The sequence below is a fragment of the Plodia interpunctella genome, chromosome 17, assembly GCF_027563975.2.
Source record: "Plodia interpunctella isolate USDA-ARS_2022_Savannah chromosome 17, ilPloInte3.2, whole genome shotgun sequence".
Taxonomy (NCBI): Eukaryota; Metazoa; Arthropoda; class Insecta; order Lepidoptera; family Pyralidae; genus Plodia; species Plodia interpunctella.
The window spans coordinates 2,208,594-2,226,729 of NC_071310.1; the positions used below are offsets into that span (position 1 = coordinate 2,208,594).

At 36.1% G+C, this 18,136-nt stretch overlaps 2 protein-coding genes across 3 annotated transcripts in view; both read left to right on the top strand.

The window, feature by feature from the left end:
• The first annotated feature begins 342 nt into the window (after nt 1–342).
• On the top strand, nt 343–10,938 carry tw (twisted). Its single transcript, XM_053757506.2, has 16 exons — nt 343–540; nt 1,122–1,202; nt 1,669–1,753; nt 1,995–2,099; nt 2,329–2,437; nt 2,852–2,940; nt 3,353–3,541; nt 4,271–4,377; nt 5,195–5,387; nt 6,199–6,399; nt 7,268–7,378; nt 7,849–7,978; nt 8,643–8,791; nt 9,418–9,574; nt 9,964–10,107; nt 10,429–10,938. Exons 1-16 carry the CDS (start codon nt 491–493, stop codon nt 10,644–10,646), a joined length of 2,118 nt encoding a protein of 705 aa, XP_053613481.1. The 5' UTR covers nt 343–490; the 3' UTR covers nt 10,647–10,938.
• A 1,369-nt stretch (nt 10,939–12,307) lies between these two features.
• Bruce (BIR repeat containing ubiquitin-conjugating enzyme) overlaps nt 12,308–18,136 on the top strand; it is a 49,895-nt gene continuing 44,066 nt past the window's right edge. For both annotated transcript variants that reach the window (XM_053757498.2, XM_053757499.2), the window contains exons 1-6: nt 12,308–12,535; nt 12,740–12,924; nt 15,544–15,672; nt 16,313–16,548; nt 16,968–17,169; nt 17,757–17,994. In XM_053757498.2, coding sequence (XP_053613473.1) covers nt 12,358–12,535; nt 12,740–12,924; nt 15,544–15,672; nt 16,313–16,548; nt 16,968–17,169; nt 17,757–17,994 — 1,168 coding nt within the window. In that variant the 5' untranslated portion in view covers nt 12,308–12,357. The remainder of the gene's footprint in view (nt 12,536–12,739; nt 12,925–15,543; nt 15,673–16,312; nt 16,549–16,967; nt 17,170–17,756; nt 17,995–18,136) is intronic.

The window sequence follows — 18,136 nt, forward strand, 5'->3', positions numbered from 1 at the left end:
GACGGCATAATGAAAGGATTAATGAAGTACTCTAAAATAAACGTTTTAATCGACATAGCAAAAGGCGGCAAAGCTTTTGTGTACCTAACATGCAGTGCTGTACTCTGACGGGATAAATGTGTAGTAATACACCCTACCTATCCATGGATTTTGGCCAATGAGTCGATTTGAGTCGAACCATGGATTTAGTTAGTGAGTACATACTAATTCCATGAGTCGAACTCATTGTCGAACTTTTTTTTTAATTTCATGGCTCCATCTTTCGCCAAAACGATAAAATTGCCAACGTCAAGGTATTTCAGATTGACACGGAATATAATGAGAAGAGAGACGACAGACGTCACGTACGTCACGTTGTCAGACGTCGGAGTTGAAAGTTCCGAGTTGGCATGACATTTTTATCTTAAAATTTACCGTTTTATACAAATAAAAATTGGAGTTCATTATTACCTAGTTTATAATATGAAAAAATTGAAAAACTTTCATAAAAATGACCCCTAAAATATCTAAACATTCACCTCCAAACTCTAGCTATAAACTGTAAGTATGTCAAGAATAGGATACAATTTCTACTATTGATGAATAATCAAGCTGTACCCGCGACTTCCCTCTCGTGTTACGTTGGGAATTCTGGATAGCCTTACTCTTGAATCATATATTTACTCTTGTAGTTTTAGAGATTACTGCGTTCAAACAAAAAACTAAAACTTTAGATATATTATCCAACGGTCTTCGGGGTGCCGCTCCCGTGGGAATTTCAGTATAAAAACTGTCTTTCTTAGTTACATTCTGCCCATTTACAAATTTTAATTGAAATGCATTCAGTACATTTAGCGAAATTGAGTAATAATTTTTGTAAGAAGTTAATGTTAGTGCTTACTTAAATAAATATAATAAATGCGAAAGTTTCTGAGGAAGTATGTATGTTGCTTGAACATATTTATCTTTCACACGAAATTTACTGGACAGATTGTTATTAAATTGAGTATACGGCTAGAATATGAGCGAAGCCCCAGGGCGCAGCTAGTAGGAATAATAATAATTATATTACCAACAACAATTTTTGAACTAACTAACCATAGAGGTATCTTTTATTATTTATTGAATCATTTTCCTTTTAGATGGTGGATAACATTTGGGATTATATGTGGAACAACATTTGTTACCAGATTTTATAAAGTTTTGGAACCTGATCATGTCTGGTATGTGCAAGTTTTATAGAAAATACTAGTTATACCCATGAATTCAATAGCATAGGCATTTAGAAATTTTTTATATGGACCCATCCATAAGAACTATGGGGAATGACCCAATTTTTTTATTTGGATGATAGTTCTCATAATATTTTTTATTTTAACAAGTTATTTTTAATCTATTGTTTAATGTAAGATACTAAATATTAAAGACAGTAAATTACAGATTTTTATCAACTAACTTTGGAGCAAAAAATGATCAAATTTTAACAGATGCATTTCAAATAATATATTGTGGGCATCTAGCCGCTAGGGTTTATAATAGGTACTTAGTATTGTTTATATACTCCTACCTATTGCTTGAACATATTTATTCTAGTACACAGGTATAGAAGCTATATTGAACATGTAGTTTCTCATATCACTTAAAGAGCAAGCAGTATTATTTGAAGTAATTTTTATTTTTATTCCGCAGCTGGGATGAGACACATTTTGGTAAAATGGCAAGTTGGTACATCAACAGGACATTCTTCTTTGATGTACATCCACCTCTTGGAAAGGTATTGATAATATAAATTAGCTAATTTAATTTCCATCTATACTATTATTATAGTAGGTAAGCATTTGTGAGTTTGTATGTTTGTGGCGGGTAATCTCAAAAACTATGGTACAGATTTCAAAAATACTTTCACCATTAGAAAGGTACATTATCCAAGATTGCTATAGGCTATATTTTATCTCAAAATTCCCACAGGAGCGAAGTGCTAGGCAACATCTAGTAATTGATATTCTTATTCACAGATGCTTATAGCCCTGTCAGGAAAGTTGAGTGGTTATGATGGAACATTTCCTTTTGAGAAACCAGGGGACAAGTATGACGGGGCCAGGTATGAAGGCATGAGGGTGGTAAGTGAATTTTCTTTTTGTCATAATAAATATAGTATTGCCTATTGTATAGATGATTTTTAAATTGTATTAAACTTTTCAGTAATATCCCAACTGAAACAATTTTTTAATTGGTTTTATATATTGTGGCCAAAACAATCATATCATTATTAACATTTGAATTTTTCAAAAACCCAGCTAATACTTTTTACTTAATTTTTTCTGACTACCGTCACTTTTTAATTTCCAGTTTTGCACAACCCTAGGAGCACTGATCATACCCCTAACATTCTTAACCATTTGGGAAATGACCAAATCTCTGGACTCAACTCTAATAGGAACAACCCTTTTACTTTGTGGCAAGTATCCTGTTTTTTTTTTACCAAAATCCAAATATTTATACTACTTCTTGACATATCGACTTGGTTAAATGTGTGAGGACATAATACCGAGAATACAACATAAAAAATTAACATAGTGTAATCCACACAATGCTTTGTCAAGAACAACATATTTTTAGCTAATACATAGATTTAAAATTAAAAGTAAAATCTCTAGCAATATGACTTTATTGTTTGTGTACAGTCGACAGCACATCAATCTACTTAAATTTATCGCAAATTCTCCCCTATTACTGCAGCATCCATATCCATCATGGGTAAATTGCCATGCGGCAATAAAGTTCATTATTATTAAAAGAGAACTCTTTTAAATAAGACTTGAATTTATATTTGTACACAAATGGATTTAGATTGACACACATTTTTTTTCAGATGTGGGATTTTTGACCTTGAACAGATACATTTTGTTGGATCCGATTCTTCTATTTTTTATGAGTTGTTCTATATATGGAGCTTTTAAGGTAATTACACCGATTATTACCATGTTGCGAAAATCGAAAACCACGTTAACTGGTTAACTGTATGGCGACCTTGGTGTCAGGTACTTAATAGGTAGAAGAATCTCACATTTATAGCTATTTTCCTTGTTTTACTTACTACAAAGAAACAAATGCATTCTGTTTTATTTCGCTCACTGGCCACCAAGGAAATGTTTTTTTTTTTTTTTAATTGAGATCTCTTCATCGAAATGGAGATCTCAGATGGAGCACTCGTTCAGAAATCAGAATTGTTTGTTGCCAAAACACAGTACAGTTAGATACATCAAAATTGTCAGTTTCATGTATCCAGTCTGCAAGCATAATATTATAAGTTCAACATAGTTAAAAAAAATACATTATTTATGTTGCAAATGTTCAGTTATTTGTCCTGCAGGTCAGGACGTTGACGGAGCAGGGCCTGCGGCCGTTCAGCCGCCGCATGCTGAGCTGGCAGCTGCTGCTGGGAGCCTCGCTGGCGTGCACCATATCCGTCAAGTTCGTAGGTCTGTTTGTCGTGTCGTTCGTTGGTCTGCGCACGATCGCCGATCTGTGGAATGTGCTTGGCGATTTGGAAAAGCCCGTGGTAAGAATTTATATTGTTTAGTAAATATATGTAATGGAAAATCTCAAGACTTAGCTGTAATCCATATTCATAATTCCTTAGTATAATATTATAAATGGGAAAATCTATAAGGCTCCCGGCTAAACCGCTGGGCCGATTATAATAACACTAGACGTTGCCCGGGGCTTAGTTCCTGTGGGAATTTTGAGATAAAATTTTGTCTATAGCAATCTTGGATAATGTACCATTCTAATGGTGAAAGAATTTTTGAAATCAGTTCAGTAGTTTCGAAGATTACCCGCCTCAAGCATACAAACTTACAAACGCTTACCTCTTTATAATAGTAGTATAGATTTAAAATTTATTTTATTTAGTTATGTGTTAAAAATAGACGGGCTGTGAGCATTGGCTAATTTGAGAAAAAATAATAATGCCAAATATTCTTTGCCATGCCTATTTTAGGCAAATAGCAGTTTCTAATGAGACCGATGTTTGTAGGCTCAAATTTTGAACATTTTAGATTAGCTTAGATAGGGTTACGCACAGATCTATCATCAGATATCACATTTTTGCGAAAACGTAATCGTAATGATAACGTTAAAATTGGAAAAATGTTCCGTTTATTTATAATATGGGCTCTATTAAATTAAATTGTATAAATTATACGATTCAGATTTGAAAAGAGAAATATTGGCAACTAAAACCATATGAACAGCAATCCCATATGTATGTATTACCTTTACCTTCCAGAGTCTGACTGTAAAGCACTTAATAGGCAGAAGTGTAACACTGATTCTCTGGCCAGCGATTCTTTATGTGTTCTTCTTCTGGATTCACCTCACAGTGCTGAGTAAAAGGTACGTTTCATTACATGTGGCCGTCCAAAACAAAAGGGACCTTATGGCGCCCGGCACTTACGCCATTATTGCCGTTGTTTTGTTTTCGAACAACGGCAATTAAGACCTAAGTGTCAATCGCCATAAGGTCCGTTTTGATTTGGACGACCACATTTTCTCTTGCCCAGGGGTCAACTTTGTTTTATAATATAACATAGCTACTAAAATAAATTTTAAACCATGTTTAATGCGAACAAAGGGAAAATGTAATTGAATTATTATAAACACTAATCGTTTTTCGATTTGCTTAATGTATATACAAAGAGCTACAGGAAGTGGAGCAGTTGAGACACGATAGTAGACGCTTTGGGAATGTTATTGTTGTTTATTAGCTGCTCAGACTATATGTCAGTCGCTTCATCGATATTCATGAGAGGATATGTTGTGGTCCTTAAGACCTATCACGAAGCATACAAACACGTACACGAAAACACGTTACTGAAATCCACATGTTGTCTCTTTCTAAAAAAAAGAGAGATTGTATGATGTGTGGTCAGTGAAGTCCTATGTGTTTTATGTTTCATGGTAACCTCCCTGATCTGAGGCAGTACTACACGCTTTTTATGTACTCCTGTACTATCCCAACTAATATTATAAATGCGAAAGTTTGCTTGTTACCTCTTCACGTTCCATCTAATCAACTAATCTTCTTGAAATTTTGCATACATGTAGTTTGAAGTATGGAGAAGGACATAGGGCACCTTACATCCCGGACGAAATAACTGTTCCCATGGGAAATTAACGCGGCAAAAGCTAGTGTTTCTTATAATTTACACAGTGGTAACGGCGACGGTTTCTATTCATCTGGTTTCCAAGCTCGTCTGGAAGGCAACAGTCTCCACAACGCCAGCGCGCCGCGTGTGGTGGCGTACGGAGCCATCATCACTCTGAAGAACCACCGCACTGGCGGGGGGTACCTCCACTCCCACCACCACCTGTATCCGGCGGGCGTGGGAGCGAGACAACAACAGGTTATACCACCGATTTATTTATGGTATACTATTCCCTTTTAGTAGTAGTGTAGTAATACTTTCTTGTAGCTATTTGTGCCAGGTGTGATGAAGCGAGACAGCAACAGTTGATAGTCTTCGTTCTCTCTGTATTTATTTAAAATTTTATTGCACATAGTTACAATAACAACCACTCATAGGACCAAAAAGAGATAGCACTAGTGTGCCATAAAGTGTTCTTTCTTAATTTAGAATGTATACAACACACTGAATAATATAAATAATGATAGTATTTTTTTCCTTTCATACTTTAAGTAGGTAGTGTGAAACAAATCCATACTATCCATAATAATATTATAAAGAGAAAAGATTTGTATTTTCGTTTGTAATGAATAAATAAATAAATATAAATAAATATATCAGGACAAATCACACAGATTGAGCTAGCCCCAAAGTAAGTTCGAGACTTGTGTTATGGGATACTAACTCAACGATACTATATTTTATAACATATACATATATAGATAAACACCCAAGACCCGGGCCAATCAGAAAAAGATCATTTTCCATCATGACCCGACCGGGGATCGAACCCGGGACCTCTCGGTTCAGTGGCAAGAACTTTACCACTGCGCCACCGAGGTCGTCAAATAAACTCAAAAAACTACTAGACCGATTTTGATGAAATCATGCACACAGATAGACGGAACCTTCACAAGTAACATGCCTATGTTACTTTTTTACATTATGGTTTTACTCGAAATGAAACTGAAGCGCACCGCGTACTATTGTAAAATTATTTTTCAACTAACCTATGTACATACCTCATCAGATAACGACATACACGCACAAAGACGAGAACAACAGGTTCATCATCAAGCCGTACGACAAGGAGGCGACAGAAGCGACCGTCATCGTCCGCAGCGGCGAACTGGTGAGACTGACGCACGCGGCCACCGGCCGCAACTTGCATTCCCACCGCGAGAGGGCGCCCGTCACCACCAAATACCTGCAAGTCACGGGATATGGCGAGGTGAGTGTGAGAGTTATCACTACATTGGAATCTCTATCTATAAGCATAATTTAAGCATATAGTAATATAGCATTCTGTATTATGGCGATGCGGTAGTGGTGGTGTAATGGTTAAGACGCCCGCCTGGGGATCAAAATGTCCCAGGTTCGAATCCTACTCGTGCCACATGAGTTTGTATACCAATCTTACTCATGCACAGTAGTTTTCATCGACCACCACTTGCTTCCGGTGAAGGAAAACATCGTGAGGAAACCTGCACACTGGTTGATTCTTATTAACTTGTGTGTACAATGGAGAAGGCAATGGCAAACCACTCCATTAATAATGCCAAGTTGTGTGTGTTTCATTCCACGTAATGGCCACGACCCTCAGCCATGAGGAATACGACTATGATGATGATACTGTATTATGGCATAATGACTTTGTTATGCATAACGGTTTAACACAACTATTTGAAGCATAACTAACCTAACCTGACCTAACCTACCCATATACCATTAATCAATTATACCTATTATGCCAAAGAACAATAGGAAATAAATTATGCGAAAAAATAGACCTGTGTTTTACTGGCTATTCACATCAGGCAGATTTATCTAGAAACTATATGTTGCCCGGGGCTTCGCACCCGTGAGAATTTTGAGATAAAATATAGCCTACAATCTTGGATAATGTAAACCTTTCTAATGGTGATTTTTTTTTTATCGGTTCGGTAGTTTCGTATATTACCCGACTTAAACATACAAAGTCACAAACGCTTACCTCTTTGTAATAATGGTATAGATTAGTTATCTTTCAGGTAACAATATAATATTTTATCAGAAAGTGATAGAGATAACACGGGCTCAAAATTTTTCTTTTTTTCTAGGATGGTATTGGAGATGCTAACGATGTGTGGAAGATCGTTGTGTCAAGTGGGAAAGACGGAGAAGAAATACAGACAGTTAAAAGCAAACTTATGTTTGTACACTACTTACAGGTTTGTATTTTTAAGTTCTACCAGCTTCGCCCCGGGGCTTCGCTCCCATGGGATAAAACATACCCTATGTGTGAGCCCAGGTTATATTCTGCCTGTGTACCAAATTTCATAACAATATTTCCAGTAGATTTTGTGTGAAAGAGTAACAAACATGCACACTTACATCCTCACAAACTTTCGCATTTATTACTGGACCTGCACTACATTATGTAAATATACATAGTACAGATACATAGTTAGTAATTATTGCGGTGCAGTGATTTAATCTCAAACGTGTCCATCGAGTTTAGCAACTCGGCTCTGTCTACCCCGTAAAGGATATAGACGTAATGCTTTATCTATGTCCCCAGTGCACAAATATCGAAAACTTGGAAAATGTAACAGGTTCCTTTTTCAACACGATTTCCATGGGCTTTGAGGCGTCACAGGGAAAATGTGTGTAAGTTTTTCATACAAATTGTCATTTACAGGCTTGCGTATTGACAACCACGGGCAAGCAGCTGCCGAAGTGGGGGTACGAACAGCAAGAGGTGGCCTGCAATCCCAACTTGAGGGACAAGAACGCCCTCTGGAACGTTGAAGACAATGTGTTTGATGACCGTTAGTATATTTATTTATTAACGGAAATAGTTTTTTCTTCGTATTAAAATAAAATAAATAAAATGGGATAGTTGAACTAAAATATCCATAGCGCATTTAAAATATGCACAGCGCCATCTAGTGTTTTTAGGCGCGACTTATAATAGATTTTCGCAAATCCCATGGGAACATTAGTTTTTTCCGGGTTGTAACCGGTAAGGTAAGGTGCCCCGTGTCCATAAAGATAAAGGTGCCATAAAGATATGGTTGAGTAGATCACGCATGAGGAGGTATCAAACAAACTTACTTTCGCATTTATAATATTAGTTGGGATTTAGCTTTATTGTTCCACAAATGGCGCACTAAAAGCATTCTCTCCTAGCTCCTGCTCCACAGTATATCATCCGCCATTTTGACAATTCACTCCCCTAACTACACCCTTTTTGCTAGAGAAACCAAATGTGTGGCGCGTGTAATGAATATGTTTCAGAAATTTATTTTTGTTGAATGAATGAATATCAAGTTTATTCCTGTAATTCATAAATAGTTAAAACATACTTTAAAGCCACAATATGTTTCGTCTGTTTCTGTCAATGGCAAATATTAAAAAGTGCGATAGTGATAAAACATATTTTAGCTTAAAGTATGTGCCAACTTTTGAATAACGAGCTAAATCTTTTTCCAGTACCCAAAATGAGTTTCGAAGCGTACGCGATGGGGTTCGTGGAGCGGCTCGTGGAGTCCCACGCGGTGATGTTCCAGGGCAACGCGGGGCTCAAGCCCAAGGAGGGCGAGCTCACCTCCCAGCCCTGGCAGTGGCCCATCAATTACAGGGTACACTCGACACTTACAATTTTATTTTCAACTAGTCGCCCGTCCCGGCTTTTCTCGGGTAAAAAAAACCCAATAAAGTTATACACCACAACCTTCCTCAGGAATCACATCTATTGGTGAAAACCCGCATGAAAATCGTGGTAGTTTTTGTGTTTATCGCGAACAGACAGACAGACAGACGCGGCAGAGGACTCTGTTTTATAATATGTAAGGATGAATGAATAAATGATTACATATTAATTACATCAGCACCTTTACACGAACTGTGGCAGCCAATTTTTAATAACAAATATTTTTTTTTCCTATTAGCTGTTATTTCATTTCTGATAACATTTTCCTTTGCATTTTATTTTTATCATAAATCAGGCAAATAGGCATGCGGCCTACCTGATTGTAAGTAGTCACTGCCTATGGACACTTCAACACTACTTCAACACTTAAATTTTTTATTTGTATATCAAACTTTATTATAAATTCGCTGTTCAACTACAATTCAATTAGTTTATTTAGTTTAGTTTATAACCCCAATTACAATTCAATTAGTTATAACAACGAAGTTATAACTAATTGAATTGTGATTGGGGTTTTTAAAAATTTAATTGGTATAATTTATTTGTCTATTATAGGGTCAATTCTTCTCCGGCAGTGGCCACAGAATCTACTTGTTGGGGAACCCGATAGTGTGGTGGACGAATCTGGTCTTCCTGCTCATATTCTTCATGATCTACGTGTACAATTCTATAAGGGAGAAGAGGGCTGAAGCGCGAGGAACCACATTACCAAGTATGCATCATAAGCCATTTTAATGTCGCGACTGATGTGGTGCTGGCCTTTGTATGGAGAATGGGCCATGCCCGTGGGTCTTGGCTAATAGGCGGGCCCAATGCGAATTGTTGGGTTTCAAAGACTGCTAATACAATATTAGTATATTAACGTGCCTTAACATTCAACCGACCAACCCGGAATTCAAATTCGACGTAACCACAGAAAAACCTTCGAGTTTCGCGACTCTTGGTTCTATCTACCCCGTAAGATATAATGACGTGATACTATATCTCTTGTGTGTCCGACGCCCATTGTTCTGCCGTCCTGATTATTGTAATAACTATAAAATTTTTATTACATATAAGATAAAGACAGGTAGTTTTGTCATATAAGTTGTTAATCCGCAGACGGCCAAGAGCGAGTGTTGCTAAATGCTGCTGGTTGGAGCTTCATTGGCTGGGCGCTGCACTACGTGCCGTTCTGGACGATGGGCCGCGTGCTGTACTTCCACCACTACTTCCCGGCGCTCGTCTGCAGCTCCATGCTTACTGGTGATTGTAGAATAATTGGCTACTTTCCAACTAGGCAAATCAGATACTTGCTTAAAAAAAATGTATGACAGTGATGTGCTATGACGTAACGATTTTTGATTCTTTGCTACTTTCAAACTTTTGTATTTTTAATTTACGAAAAGATAACTCATGCGCCGCTTCTTCACCTGCGCTTTGAAAGTCGTAGATTAGTAGATAAGTAGATTTTAGTTTTAAATAATTTTTGACGTCAAATAATATATCATCCTAAATTGAGTAAAGAATTTTGAATTTCAAAGGAAAGGTTTAAAAATAGGTTGTAGAACAAGTATTTTTTTACAGGTATCCTGACAGAATATCTCCTGGTCAGCATCAAGAGCTACCTGTCCCCGGAACTAGGTCGCACGTTCTACCACTGCACCATGGGGGTCATAATATCGACCACAATTTACAGTTTCTATCTATTCTCGCCGTTGGCGTACGGCATGAGTGGACCGCTGGCGCACGAACCTAACTCGACTATGGCCGGCCTAAAATGGTTGGAGTCCTGGGAGTTTTGAATTGAGAACGAATTGTGACCATAACCATAGTAAAAAATCCATAATAAAAATCATTATAGTCTATGTAAGACTATGAAACATTGCAGGTTAGGCCACTTTGACGCTGATGGTAACTCGACGATTGTCATTTGTTCAATCATTACAAAAGAACATTGAAATACTCATAATCCGTCCAATTTGTATTTAAATCTAGATTAAGAAATGACTTTTATACATAGCTTTTTTATTTTTATAAAAATATGTAAAAGAGATTAAGATTAAATTATGAAATAAATATTTTGTATATTCTAAATTTATTTCTTTTTTCTTCACTTTGTCCCCACCATGACAGCGCGTAACAGAGGTATAAAGCCCGGAAGGTATATCGTGAATTATTGAATGTTCTAATAGGGAGTGAAATTAAAGACTGGCGAAGCTGCTGTGTATGTAAAAAAGTAGTTATTATATTTCATCTGGTATGTACGTAGGCATAGATTTTGGATAACGGTAAGCCTTTAAATCTTTTTTGGTAGGTATGTAACACTGTCTATAAATATTGTCAGTTCTAATCTCTTCCGCTTCGCTTGAGCTTTGCATCAATACAACAGTGCAATACAGCAATATACAGTATTTTATTCTCTGTCAAGATAGTGAAGAAATTAAATGAGGGCGCTGTCTTCTGTTGGCTGGCAAAACTGTTCATCAACCAATCTTCACCGTTCTATTTAGTATTGTAATGGCAAAAAAAAATAATTCGTCAAGTTTTCTTAGCCTTTTTGACAGACTGTATTATAACCACAGATGTAAGAATATTATAGGTTGTTCATAGAATTAGTAAAAGTATCTAATTCCATGGAACTATTACAAATATAAGAGAACACTTCATTGTAATGTTCTTTATATCTGTGGGAACTATCAACAACGCAGCCTGCGTTGTTGTTGTTTTCAGCGAGAAGTGTAGTAGCGCCACGGCTGCGGGCCTACTTTCGTGTAGATTAAATGAGATAAATTATTTCTTTAAACACAAATGGGCAGATTGCCTATAAGGGACAAAATATATGAGCGCTTTTTTCGTTGTTTTTGTTTTTTATCGTGTATGTATTACGCATTTCTCATTCTTGTTTGAGCGGAACAAAATATATGACGACATTTTTTGTCTGTCGTACAAGCATAGTTAGCGTGGCGAGAGCGGTTTCTATTTATGTAAATACTTTCGTTTACATAATGTGGGATAATCACAAACTTATATCAAGTATAAGTCTATGCTTGTCACGAAATTAGTAGCTACTCCGTACCATGGAATTAGTAGCTCTGTACTCCAAAGTACTTATTAAATCCATGCTCCGTACATCAGTTGCTTTATCTTGTATCCATCATAATCATATTCGATTTATTTTAGTCGACTAAGGACTGAAGCTACTGAATTAACAATCGATTATAATGTTTGCGTTTGGGTTCTCTATGGTTTTTTCGGATGATTCAGATTTGCAACACCGTGAAGTTTTGAAATTAATAAATCCATTTTAAACACAATAATACAAGATTTGTATAACATAAATATTTTATTTATTTACAATGTACATTTAATTTAAAAATTAAAAAATTTGTAGTATTTTTTGTAAGAAGGTGGGGTTTATAATTTTGCTACTGGCCACCTTTTGTCACAGGAGCTTTTGACATAAAAAAATATAAATTACAAATGGCGTTGTAGACAGATGTGTTCACGGCCACGATGGGCGATGATTCTTTGATATTACGAGAAGATGGTTATATTCGCATGAACTTTCCTGTTACTTCATTAACGTACCATAGTAATTTGAATATAATATTGGTGAAGACTGACGTAGGTGGTGTACACGTTTTGGATGTGAACTCTGGTGTGATACTCCAATCTTCATGTCTTTCAGCGGGTAAGTCGACGCGTTTCTCGAACAAAAGATAGTTGGATATAATATGCTTGATTACGCCTTATGCGAGTCTATTGAACTATTTGCAATGTTTAAAATGTGATGCGAGAATGTCGTCTTGCATTTCCATGCCCTACATTGCTCGGATGGTTGACAGTTCCCGATAAACAATTGGAGTATCACCGGGCTTTTGCATTTTGTTTGTAGATGACGGAGGAACTCATGGAGTAGAATATGCCGCGGGCGCGGACCGGGTGTTCGTATGGGATAGCAGTGGCGTGGGCGCCCGCACGGATTACAATGGGGTGCTGCTACTGCACACGGCGCTACAGCGACCGCTGCCTTCCTCACAACCGGACAAAATAATCAGAATAGAACTTGTCCTCTCTGAGGTATTGTATCAATTTTAATAACTTTATTTGTATTGCACCATATTTCTTGAAGCATTCGATTATGAACTTGCAAAATTGCTTTATAATTTTGTATCTGTCAGTTAACCAAGGATGATTATCTAAGATTATTACTAATTGAAATAATATATCTGTTACATATAATACTGAAAACTATTATGTCTGAAATTTAAATACTTTAAAATTGACAAATCAATAGTATCTAATGTGACAGCAATATTCATGTAAGTGAAGTTAAAGGAAAAGGGAATTATATGGCCACTTGCCTGGTTTTGATACATATTTTCTATTAGTTACTTCAATATTTGTAAAAACTACAATATTTGTATTGTAAAAACTATATATTTCATTAAGATAATCCTATCTTCCTAAATTATACATGAAATGCTTCATAACATTAAACAAATGGGAAGACCCATTTGTTTAATGTTATGAAGCATTTCATGTAAAAAGACAAGAGTCTTTTTGCAGATCAAGTTTTCTTAACTTTTCTATATTCATATGATCATAAATGATACATAGTATCGAAAAAATATTTAAGTTGTGTCTTTGTTAACATAGCAGGCATTCAAGGTTTGTTTATAGCCTTTGCTGTATTTTCATTACTAATTTAAAAAAATGATAATTTAAAATGCTTCTACTTCTTTTGCCGATTTAAACTTAATTCGAGCGATGTGTATTTTGAGTGTTAAGTGTTGATGAATTAGAATTTTAACATATCTATTTTGTAATTTTTTAATAGACTAACTTAACTAGCCTGGTCAACAGACTAGTCAAAAAAGTGGCATATTTTGTTTAGGATTTACCACAGTCCCAAGTGACAAAATCAGGAATTGCATCCAATTCCAAAAGTACTTATCATATATACGAAATTTCATTCAAATCCCCCTGCGGTGTGTGAATATTGAATTTTATTTATTATATTATAAAGTGTAAGTTTGTACTGGGGATATCTATTTTCAAAATTCTCACCACTAGGCTAACTAATATTTTTTAACTCAATATTCCCATGGGAGCGACACTCAGAATATGTAACTAGATATAAAAATAGAACATTTAAGGCAGAGACAAAATATTATTTTATATATACTCCTGAAAGAAGTTTGTTTTAGAAGAATATTCTTTACTTGAAAGTTGTAATATGGATTTTAAGACTTAAATGCACTTCATATTTATGACCTTTTGTTTCATCTGTAATAACTTGTCCACTGGAATAAGTGTAGCAGTTGTGTAGCTACTGACTTACACATAATTACTTTGATAATTAGCTTTCTTACATTGTTTGCATTGTGAACTACTTGAATGATTAATCAACTTCATTTCCATATTGAACTAAAGCGTTTTCTTAAGATTTTTTGTTGTTTTGCTTTTATTTATAAAACCTGCCATTACAGGTTTACTCCTCATGTTCCTGACTTTTATTATAATCTTGAGACATAAAACAAAATAAGGCAAAAATTTAAAAACAAATAGTAATATAAATTTGATCTTTCGACTTCTGCAAATTTCTAAGACAAGGGTCTAGATTTCACAATTCAATCTTAAATTACATCTACTTTTTATTCCATATTGTACATATTACAATATTTGATAGCACAATAATATGAAGGTCCCACTTAGTGCTAGGCACGCCAGGTGCAGACAAGGAACAAGTGTGACGCGCACCTTAAAAATATAATTTGATTATGATCCCATGCCTTTTGCGATATATGATGTCATACAAAAGAACTGTTATGAAACAATACATACACCTAGTTTTGTTAGTCTGCCTGATTTAATCAATTAACTATGTGTTATGAAAAATTCTTGTGCATTGCATTTAGGGACTTTGTTCTAGTCCGAGCTCATATTGAAATGAAACATGTTGTAATATTTTGATGCTATAAAGACATGTGTATATTGATTATTTCTAGATTATACATATATGATATTAATCTTGTACAACATCATCAGCTACTTCATTAGTATTAAATATTGTCACTCTTATGGCACCGCAGCCAGTAGAAAGAAAGTATACTTTGTATTAAAAAATCCCAAATTGAAATCGAAATTCGTGTAACATATCCTTGACATTGGCTTATACAAAAATATACTGAAGGCAAGTTTTCGATAGGTGAGGAGAATAAATACATACTTATTTTCTTATAAAAATACAGTAGATCCCACTTAATATGATTTCTCGCTTGTTTTTTTTTTTGCCATATTACGTCAGTGTCGACCATTGTTATATATTTCTTAACTCCTTGTTACACTTGGTCCTTGGATACTTAACATCTACAGTCATTATAACAAATAAATTCGTTATTTGTCTGTGGAAATTATAAACACTTAATACAATTAAAAATGTTGGCTCTTATTTTCTTCAATAACTGTATTTTGAGCCGGTTTCATTAGGGAATATCATACCTTGCATTTTCATATTTTTATCAATACAAACTCAATGTAACCAATTCATCATTTGTCTGCCGTAGCCCCGCTTATCAGACAACTTTTACTAGAGAAATGCTAAAATAAATAGTGTGTCACATGTTTGTTTTTACATCGTAGGTAAAAAAAATAATACATACCACTACTGCTGGTCTAACTATAAGTGTTTTCCAGGCGGTGCTCCTGTACCAGTGCCTCCAGAGCCTGGACGTGCTGTCCACTGAGGGTCTGCCAGACTTCATCAACAAGCTCAAGAATGCCATCGACGCGGAGCCGCTGCGCAAGGGCGTCAAGGCACAAAAGGTATTATAATTGTATATATTATTTCGTTTTCCGTTTGGAAAGAGGTGGAGTGATGGAACTGATATACTCATCGTGCTCTTTCACACAATAAGGAGTCCCCTGTTTTTGATCTAAATGTTTCAAATATACATACGCTGCTGTGACATAAATGTAACAGTTGTAACATGACAATGACATAAATGCTTGCTATTTATGTCATGTTACTACCTTAAGTAATAAAATGTTAAAATTTGATTAATTTGTAATGCTGGACAATGCAAGCATCATATGATGTTATGATGTAACTTGAACATAAAGACCATTTGTACAATTTACAGGAAATAGATGGCCTATTTTTAAGCATGATTCAACAATATACAGACAGACATACAGAAGTTGCTATTTTTTAATAGTTAGAAGAGTTAGAACTTATGTAGTACTTATGTCAGTGTCTACCTGATTGATATATAAGCTAATATTTAGCATCATCATATACTAAAGATAATAACAACTAACAGTAATGGGGCCCACTTGATGGGAAATTGTCACCGCAGCGCAGCCTGTAACCTGTTACATTGTTGTGCTTTTCAATATTTTTTTCATGAAATGGACAATTTCCCTTAACCCAACTCTAGTTTCGAACCGATGATATTTGTTCCAGTGGAGCACAGTGTCCATCTGCTTACCACAGTCAACTGTCCGCTTGGTGACGACCGGAGTGGTCCAGGAGCTGAAGGGGCAGAACCGGCGGATCCCCGCGCTGGCCATAGCATCGGCGGTCGGCCAGCGCGCCAACGAACTGGTGCCCTGCTCCCGGGACGAGGACGCCAGGCCGCAGATGTACTCGGAAGCCGAGAGGAAAGAGACCTTCAAGAGGTGGCCGCATATGGACTACAAGTGAGTTGTAATTTTTATGGTGATTTTGCGAGTCTGGGAAGACAATAAAATAATTAAATCAAAAAAATATATTTGTCCATAATCCAGTTGGTTGGACATTTAAATGGTGCCATGGGCAGATATTTTTGAGGTAAAATCATACCAGTCTCTACCAGGTCTATAATACATAGATTTATTCATAGCTAGTTTTAACTCCCTGTGAAATTTGAATTAAATGTACTCTATGTGCTATTCCAGGATAAAACCCCCTTCATTGAAATCCGCCAGTAGTTTTTCGCGTGATTCAGTAACAAATACGACACACACACATTCGCATTTATAATATTGGTGGAATATTTTTCTGAATAACTTCAACATCTGTAATATACTACCATTTATATCGAAGCTCGTAATCTTTAAATTGTAACATCCCGTCACAGATGGGCGCTGCCAGCTCGCATGGCCCAGGCCGGCTTCTACCACCAGCCGTCCCCGAGTGGAGACGACCGGGCGATGTGCTTCACCTGCCTCGTGTGCCTCGTCTGCTGGGAGAAGTCCGACGAGCCCTGGGTGGAGCACGAGAGACATTCTCCCAACTGCCCCTTCGTCAGAGGAGAGTACACACACAACGTGCCAATTTCTGTAAGTATATGATGCTACCTTGCTAGAAAAAAGAAAAAGAAAAGTTGTTTGCCTAGAAAATCTTTCTGCGTCTTTTAATTTATGTACTTATTTTGTTTGTACAATAAGGTTAGTACAAAAAAACGTGAGAGGCAAATTTCTGAGTAAATGTTTAATTATCATTTAATTATTATAACAATTAATGTGAAATATGATTATGACGCCCAACATTCGCGCTGTGAAAATTGGTTTTGTGTGAACGTTCTCACTTACATATAATTAAATCTATTTGAAAGAGAATTTTATTGTCTGGATTTACATCCATCAATATTTTTGCTATTTATTTTTCATCATTATCATGCTTATATCCATTGACGTTCTATATTATATTTTATTTAAGTTTCTATAAATTAAAACTAGCGGCTAACCGCGACTTCGTCCTGAAAGTCTAATCTATGACAGTGTCAACTTTATCAAAATAGTTGTTTTGTTTATTTGTTATTTTTTAAATATATAAAATCACTTCTGATTATGTTGGACTTTGGACGAATCTTTCATCTTTATAATATTAGTTTTAACAAGAATTTTAACAATAATGAAATACACAGGTCACAAACGCGACAGCATGCGCGGTGCCGTGTCCAAACGTGACAGTGGTCTCCAAGGGCAACACGGGGGACCTCATAGCGACCGGCACCTCGGAGGGCAAGATCAACATCTGGAAGTTCGACTGCGGCCTCAAGCTGGTCAAGTTCATTCACCTCTCGCCGTACGACTCCATCTTCAGCGGGATCCTGGCCACGGATTGTAATAAAGTGTGGTCGGCCAGTATCGAAAAGGATACATGTATGTACCGGAATATTTGGGAAAATTGAATAGAATACATTTATTTGCTTTAATGTGATATGTACAGTTTCTTAAACGAAATAAACAGTTTCACATGTTAACCATAAATTAACATGGGCGAAATGGTCCCAGAATCTTTGTT

Coding starts and splice junctions, on each gene's coding strand:
- tw (XM_053757506.2), top strand. CDS start 491: ATGACCCCTAAAATATCTAAACATTCACCTCCAAACTCTAGCTATAAA. Junction 2,100..2,328: donor GGTATGAAGGCATGAGGGTG/GTAAGTGAATTT, acceptor TTTAATTTCCAG/TTTTGCACAACCCTAGGAGC. Junction 10,108..10,428: donor CTGCAGCTCCATGCTTACTG/GTGATTGTAGAA, acceptor ATTTTTTTACAG/GTATCCTGACAGAATATCTC.